Source organism: Bufo gargarizans, chromosome 4 (genome assembly GCF_014858855.1).
Source record: "Bufo gargarizans isolate SCDJY-AF-19 chromosome 4, ASM1485885v1, whole genome shotgun sequence".
In the NCBI taxonomy this organism is placed as follows: Eukaryota; Metazoa; Chordata; class Amphibia; order Anura; family Bufonidae; genus Bufo; species Bufo gargarizans.
Window position 1 is genome coordinate 389,618,061 of NC_058083.1, and position 8,629 is coordinate 389,626,689.

General features: G+C 42.8%; 1 protein-coding gene across 1 annotated transcript in view; it reads right to left on the reverse strand.

The window, feature by feature from the left end:
• Positions 1–8,403, reverse strand: part of GALM (galactose mutarotase) — a 68,364-nt gene extending 59,961 nt beyond the window's left edge. Inside the window, exons 1-2 of the mRNA XM_044290323.1 lie at positions 8,248–8,403; positions 1,662–1,852 (exon numbers count right to left, since the gene is read on the reverse strand). Coding sequence (XP_044146258.1) covers positions 1,662–1,852; positions 8,248–8,276 — 220 coding nt within the window. The 5' untranslated portion in view covers positions 8,277–8,403. The remainder of the gene's footprint in view (positions 1–1,661; positions 1,853–8,247) is intronic.
• Between the last annotated feature and the right edge of the window lie 226 nt (positions 8,404–8,629).

The following is an 8,629-nucleotide window of genomic DNA, read 5'->3' on the forward strand; positions in this document are numbered from 1 at the left end:
ATCCCATCCTTTTTTTTTGGTCAGGATAGAAGGTGGTGTCAGGAGTTTCTGCACGTCTCCCTTTCCCCTCATGGATAAACAAACTATGGGCAAGTCAATGGAGACAACTGTTGGCCATACACTTGTGTGTTTGGTTGCTATCTAAGGTTAGGTTCACATCACTCATGAGCCGAAATGTTGCATATTCACATGTGGTGAATAAATCAGCAAGTTATTGTTAGATGGGCAGTACAGTGGCTCAGTGGTTTGCACTAGTGTCTTGCAGAACTGGAGTCCTATCTGCATGGAGTTTGTATGTTCTCCATGTGTTTGCGTGGGTTTCCTCCGGGCACTCTGGTTTCGTCCCACACTCCAAAGACATGCTGATAGGGAACTTAGATTGTGAGCCCCACTGGGTACAACGTCATGCTAATGTCTGTAAAACGCTGTGGAATACAGTAGCGCTACATAAGTGCATACCATTAATAAATAAATAAATATAAGTTTTTGAGTAGTTGTCTTCTTGTTCTTTTTGGAGAACCTGGTTTCTGTTGACATTGTCTGGTATAAAGAGGTAGCTGACTACAGCTTTTTTATAGTGAGTATCAGTTCTAGATCATGTGATTGGGGGATTAGGGACACCAGTTTTCGAAAACAGCTAAGATCCTATTTAAGTCAAATAATCGTATTCTCATATAGAAAAACTTAATTTTGAGTACTGGAACAAGTGGAGTTGAAAGGGAATATTCGAAAGGGGGGGGGGGGGGGAGTAGAGTGAATAGGATGAACTGAATACTTTTAAAACTTAGTTATAGTGCTGTTGTAAGACCCAGGAGGTACAATTTTAAAAGGAACCCCATTTGAGCAATCTGTGGCTATTGTGTGAACGTATGGTAGTTATAGAATTTATATGTTATTCCTTGCAGCGTTATGCCAGCTCTGTACGGCAGGAGTCTGAAGTATTCATCAGGTGCATTTCACTATTACTGTACATAAGGAGAAAACTTTCAGTCAGCTTTAAAGATTGACCATCTTGGAAACATTGACCAGAAGTGCCAGACTTTTACTGTGCCGTGTTTGAGGACTGATTCACATGACCATGCTCGGTCCAGGAAACACTGTGGTTGGCAGAAATTCCCCTTACCCGAACTGACCGCATCATGGTGATTTATAATACAGTCGGTTGCTATCTGATTGTGAGTCTATTGTACTGTCCTCACATGATCATGTGTCAGCACAGTACAATACACAAATAATTAGATAGGAACTGACTATCATAAATTACTATGATGCAGTCAGTTTGGATCAGGGCAGTCCTGGTCGATCCAGGAGATGCGGCCAACAGAGGGGCCATGTTTCTCGTACAGATGGATCAGGAACCTGGATATGAGCCAATAAAGACAGTAGAGACCATAGATTTTAACATCAGCCACATGCCTATTATATTAGCATGACTAGGGGTTCTGATGAATCCAAATTATACTGGACTATGTCAGTGACCTGACTAATTTGGGTGGTCCCTGCACGTTTGCTCTTCTAACTAACTGGATGATTCCAAAATAACTCTTTATATATTACTATAGGAATATGGGTAGATCAGTACATCCACAAGGTTAAAGCTTTACTACACTATCAAACCAGGATATACCAGACCTGTACAAAAAGAGAAAAATAAAACTCACCTTCCAAACTATCAAACCCAAGGACAATATCTCTGAAATGTCCATGTCTATCTTTTGTTTCTAAACGAGTTATGATGCAGCCAAAGGATATAATCTCGGCCTTGATGAAGTCTGACTCAAGATGAAACCTCTCCACTGTCTTGCCATCTGGCAGGTTACCAAACACGTCTCTCGTCACTGATGCCATTGGCCTGTTAAAGTGTGAATGGAAAATTATTTTAAACACTATAGTCTGGATGCTGACAATACCGAAGTGAATACCTGGTTACCAAGCACAGACACAAAGATAATAAATGTATCAATTCATCATCACAACTTACTGCCTGCATGGATATTCATGTGGATCTTAGGGCTTATGCACACGACTGTATGGCTTTTTCTGTGTTTTGCAGGCCGCTTTTCCGTTTTTTGTTTCAGTAGTGTTTCTGGTTCCGTTCCGTTTTTTCCGTATGGTATATACAGTATACAGTAATTACATAGAAAAAAATGGGATGGGCATAAAATTTCCAATAGATGGTTCCACAAAAACGGAACGGATACGGAAGATATACAGAGTACATTCTGTATGTGTTCTGTTTTCTTTTTTTTGCGGACCCATTGACTTGAATGGAGCCATGAACGTGATTTGCAGGCAATAATAGGACATGTTCTATCTTGGAACGGAAATACGGAAACGGAATTCACACGGAGACACTTCAGTTTTTTTTTGCTGACCCATTGAAATTAATGGTTCAGTATAAGTAACGGATACTGAACGCAAAAAACATTTGTGTGCATGAGCCCTAATGTGCATTTACCTGTACTACTGCGCAGTTCCCCTGAGGCTACCTGCTCACAGGTATGCACATAAGATCTGCACAAATTTCCATGCGGATTTATGTGCAGCATATCCGCACCAAAATCTAATTGTGGTTTTTGGTGTGGACTTGATGCGGTTTTGCCGCAGATCTTACCTTTCCATTGAAAAGGGTGAAATCTGCAGCTAAACCCGCAAACATAATCGGCATGCTATTTATTTTGAAATCCGCGTGGCAGGTCGAATTCCACATGGAAAATATCCACAAAGTGTACATGAGATTAGTGTGATCTCATACACTTTGCTGGTACTGTAATAGGCTGTGGTTTTTCTGCATGGGAATCCGCGTGGAAAAACCGCGTGGATTTTTTTGCAGCAGAAAATCTGCAGCATTTCTGCTTCTAATCTTCAGCAGAAAATCATGTTTTTCTTTCTCTATTTTCTGAAAGCCATATTTTTTTGTGTAGGGACTCATTTTTTTGGGGGGGTAAAAAGTTGATATTTTTATTTATTGGTACCATTTTTGGGGTACATTAGATTTTTTGATAGTTCAATATTACACTTTTTTGGGGCAGGGTGGCGAAAAAATGTATGTTTTGGCACAGGTTTTATTTTAATTTTTTACAGCGTTCACCTGAGGAGATAGGTCATGTGATATTTTTATAGAGCCGCTTGTTACGGACACGGCAATATCTAATATGTCTATTTCTATTAAATTGTTTTTTATGAGACATTTCATAAAGCTTTTTTATTTTTTACTTTTTTACTTTTTTTTTTGTCCCAGTACAAGGATTTTAACATTTCAGGGTCTGATCCATGTTTCCACGTAATACAATACATATTGTATTGTACTACATTGTCAGCCTCACAAGCGTCCGTATATGGCAGACCCCGAGGCCTTTGCATGGCTTGGGGTTGCTATGGCAGCCATCGGGCCCCCTGTAACTGCAGCATGGGGGGGGGCGATGGAGAGTTAAAGAGGCCTCTGCCTCTGTAAACCTAATTTATAAAGCGGTCAGCATTGATTGTGGCATATAAAGGGTTAATTGGCCGGCATCAGTGTTTACAGCAATGCCAGTGGACAGCAGTGTCCCGGCTGTCAGTACTAGTACGTCAGTTTGTGGGAAGTAATTTCTTGCTGTGACTTACTAGTATGTCACGTCAGCATGGGGTTCATGGGCAACAGCAAATCTGCAGATAATCAGTCACGTGTGAACACAGCACTTAAATCTGCACTATTTATTGCGGTTTTGGCGCTTTTTGTGTGGTTTTTGGTGTGGATTTGATGCAGATTTGTTGTAGATCTCACTTTTTCGTTGAAATGCTGCAGATTTCCACACAGCAGGTCAATTTCCACACCTAAATAAAAAGCAAGGTGTACATGGGATTTTTCTAACCTTAGACTGGTTTCACATGGGCGTTGCGGGAAAAGGTGCGATGCGTTGAGGGAACATGCGCAATTTTTCCGCGTGAGTGCAAAACATTGTAATGCGTTTTACATGCGTGTGAGAAAAATCGGCATGTTTGGTACCCAAACCCAAACTTCTTCACAGAAGTTCGGGTTTGGGATCGGGGTTGTGTAGATTGCTATTATTTTCCCTTATAACATGGTTGTAAGGGAAAATAATAGCATTCTTAATACAGAATGCATAGTACAATAGCGCTGGAGGGGTTAAAAAAAATAAAAAATTGTTTAACTCGCCTTAATCCACTTGCTCGCGCAGCCCGGTTTCTCTTCTGTCTTCATCTTTGCTGTGTATAGGAAAAGGACCTGTGGTGACGTCACTCCAGTCATCACATGGTCCATCACATGATCTTTTACCATGGTGATAGATCATGTGATGGACCATGTGATGACCGGAGTGGCGTCACCACAGGTCCTTTTCCTGTACACAGCAAACAAGAAGACAGAAGAGAAGCTTGGCTGTGCGAACAAGTGGATTAAGATTAAGGTGAGTTAAATTATTATTTATTTTTTAACCCCTCCAGCGCTATTGTACTATGCATTCTGTATTTAGAATGCTATTATTTTCCCTTATACCATTTTATAAGAGAAAATAATAATGATCGGGTCTCCATCCCGATCGTCTCCTAGCAACCGTGCGTGAAAATCCCACCGCATCCGCACAGAGCATGCTCTGATTTTCACGCAACGCATAAGTGACGCGTAAAAATCACTGCTCATGTGCACAGCCCCATAGAAATGAATGGGTCCGGATTCAGTGTGGGTGCAATGCGTTCACTTCACGCATTGCACCCGTGCGGAAAACTCACCCGTGTGAAAGAGGCCTTATAGGCCTCTTTCACACGAGCATGGCGGATTAGGTCGGTCCGGATGCGTTCAGGGTGCGTTCAGTGAAACTCGCACCATTTTGCAAGCAAGTTCAGTCAGTTTTGTCTGCAATTGTGTTCAGTTTTTTCCGCGTGAGTGCAATGCATTTTGATGCGTATTTCACGCGCGTGATAAAAAACTGAAGGTTTACAAACAACATCTCCTAGCAACCATCAGTGAAAAACGCATCGCACCCGCACTTGCTTCCGGATGCAATGCATTTTTCACTGAAGCCCCATTCACTTCTATGGGGCCAGGGCTGCGTGAGAATCCGCACCATGTGTAGGTGTCCTAAGGCCCACGCAAATTTTCACAAAGATTTATGTGCATTTCTGCAACACCTTGGTACCAAAATCTTCAACGTCCAATTGCGTTTTGTAGGTGCGGATTTGATGCAGTTTTGCCGCATATGTTACCCTTCCATTGAAAAGGGTGAAATCTGCAGATAAAACCGCAAACATAATTGACATGCTGTTTAATTTGAAATCCGCACAGCAGGTCAATTTCTGCATAGGAAAAATCTGCAAAGTGTACATGAGATTAGTGTGACCTCATAGGCCCCTTTCACACGGGCGAGTTTTCCACGCGGGTGCAATGCGTCAGATGAACGCATTGCACCCGCACTGAATCCGGACCCATTCATTTCTATAGGGCTGTGCACATGAGCGGTGATTTTCACGCATCACTTGTACGTTGTGGGAAAATCGCAGCAAGCTCTATATTGTGCGTTTTTCACGCAACGCAGGCCCCATAGTGAATGGGGCTGCGTCTAAATCGCAAGCATCCGCAAGCAAGTGCGGATGAGGTGCAATTTTCACGCACGGTTGCTAGGAGACGATCGGGATGGAGACCCGATCATTATTATTTTCCCTTATAACATGGTTATAAGAGAAAATAATAGCATTCTGAAAACAGAATGCATAGTACAATAGGGCTGGAGGGGTTAAAAAAATAAAATAAAAAATGTAACTCACCTTAATCCACTTGTTCGCGCAGCCGGCATCTCTTCTGTCTTCTTCTTTGAGGAATAGGACCTTTAATGACGTCACTGCACTCATCACATGGTCCATCACATGATCTTTTACCACGGTGATGGATCATGTGACGGACCATGTGATAAGCGTAGTGACGTTATCAAAGGTCCTATTCCTCAAAGAAGAAGACAGAAGAGATGCCGGCTGCGCAAAGTGGATTAAGGTGAGTTAAATTATTTTTTATTTTATTTTTAACCCCTCCAGCACTATTGTACTATGCATTCTGTATTCAGAATGCTATTATTTTCCCTTATAACCATGTTATAAGGGGAAATAATACAATCTACACAACCTTGAACCCAAATCTGAACTTCTGTGAAGAAGTTTGGGTCTGGGTACCACATTCAGTTTTTTATCACGCGCAAAACGCATTGCACCCGCGCGATAAAAACTGAACAACGGAACGCAATCGCAGTCAAAACTGACTGCAATTGGGTACCTACTCGCGTGGGTTTGCTGCCACGCATCCGGACACGCTCGTGTGAAAGAGGCCATACACTTCGCTGGTACAGTAATACGTGAAAAAAACGTGTGCAGGTGGACCCACATAATATCCACACAAATTGCCATGTGGATTTATGTGCGTTTCTGCACCATGTCCACACCAAAATCCGCAATTTCTAATTGCACATTTTGGCGTGGTTTAGATGCAGTTTTGCTGCGGATCTCACCCTTCCATTGATAAGGGTGAAATTAGTAGCTGAAACTGCAAACATAATTGACGTTATAAATTTGGAAAATTTGGTAAAGTGTGCATGAGACTTGTGTACTCTCATTCACTTTGCTGGTACTGCAGTACACTGTGGCTGCACACGGTGCAGATTTGTGTGCAGAAAATCTGCAAGAAATCTGCACCAAAACAGCACAAAAAAACACACACATAAGTCTAGTTTAACACTAGCGGCAAGGCACTCCGGCAGGCTGTTCCAGCGGGTTAACAGCCTGTCGGATCCCTCCTGCCGCTAGTGCATGCGTGACCCTGGACTACCGCTCCGGCCCCATTGACTATAATAATGACACACTCCGATAGGCCGCCGGAATAAAAGTACTACGTCATACTTTTATTCCGGCGGCCCCCTTATAGTCAATGGGGGCCGGAGCAGTAGTCCAGGGGCACACACGCACTAGCGGCAGGATGGATCCAACAGGCTGTTCACCCGCCTGAACAGCCTGCCGGAGGTCCGTGCCGCTAGTGTGAAAGTACCTTAAATCCACATTATTTATTATGTTTTTTTCTGCGTGTTTGATGTGGTTTTACAACAGATATAACTAGTGTTGAGCGAACTTGTTTTTTAAGCTCTGCGTCCAAAGTTCGGGTTATCGAAGAATCCCGTTATAGATTTCAAATTCCATTATGGTCCGTGGTAGAGGAATCCATAATGGGATTTTTCGATAACCGAGTCCGAACTTTGGAAGTAGGACTTAAAAAAGAAGTCCACTTAACACTAGATCTAACCTTTCCATTTTGCAGAACGCTACGTCCTGTCCTCTGTTAGAATTGTCTATTCTTGTCCGTAAAATGGACAAGAATAGGACGTTTTTTTTTTGAGGAGCCACGTACAGTCCGCATCTTTTGCGGCCCCATTGAAATGAATGGGTCCAAATGCGGACCCAAACCATGGTCATAAGCATGAGCCCTTATGCTGTGGTTTTCTGCACAAAACCTGTAACGCGTGTAATCTGCACCGTGTGCGGCCACTCTGAAGTCACCTGCACACGTTACAGAATACGAGATTTCACGTACACTTTGCGGATTTTTTCTGTGTGGAAATTGACCTGATGTGCAGATTTCTAAATCTGCAGCATGTCAATTATGTTTGCTGTTTGGTATGGTGCAGAAACGCACAGAAATCCACACAGAAATTTGTGCATTCACTCACATTCCTGCGCAGGTACCCTAGGTGTGTTCTCAGTGTACTCTTGCCCCTTTTTTTGCAGATCTAGGTGTGTCTGCTAATCACAGGTTACTATGTGTGGTGTTTTTGCATTTTTTTTTCTCCAACGACCTGAATTGTAGTTAAAAAAAATCTATGTGCAAATACAATAACATACCGGTAATTTTACAAATATTTTCTAGAAAAGAAGCAACAAAAGAAGGATTTTTTTTGGTGCAAGAATCCAACTAAACTATGTGTGATTCCTTATGAGAGAAAGTTCACCAGTGCTGTGCATGACTGTATGACGGTTTATCAAGGATTTATCCTGGGATAGACAGAATCAGACAGACGTAAGGCATCGCTCAGTCGGAGAGAAATGAACCAAAGCTGTTTCTGAGCGGCCAGTGTCACAAGGAGGCTTTTCATGGACATTGTATAATGCAGCCATTGTGCATGGAACTGCACCAACACTGATTTACTCTGCCCAGAAGCTAAAAATGCAAACATCTGCCCCATTATAGACTGCGGAAGTCAGGAAATACTGCACCTGAATCCCAATGACTGCAGCAGGCTCATGTGACCAGCGTTACACTGTGTCAGTCACTTCTTCCTGTGCAGCTGGAGGAGGAGACACAGTCCTGGAACTGGAAGGAGCAGGATAGTATGGGTGTGGGTGGTGCAGTATGTTCACGCTCTCTGCAGGCCATCTCATTCAAGCCAGGTTCTCCCCGGGCACCAGAAGTGATTTTAAAGTAGAAGTGTACTTATTTCTATTATCTGTTCACTTCCTTTAGGATCCACAAGGGCTACTTTCACACTGGCGTTTCTGGGTCTGCTTGTGAGATCCGTTCAGGGCTCTCACAAGTGGTCCAAACAGATCAGTTCAGCCCCAATGCCTCTTGGCGCGCGCTGCAGATAAGGATCCGTTT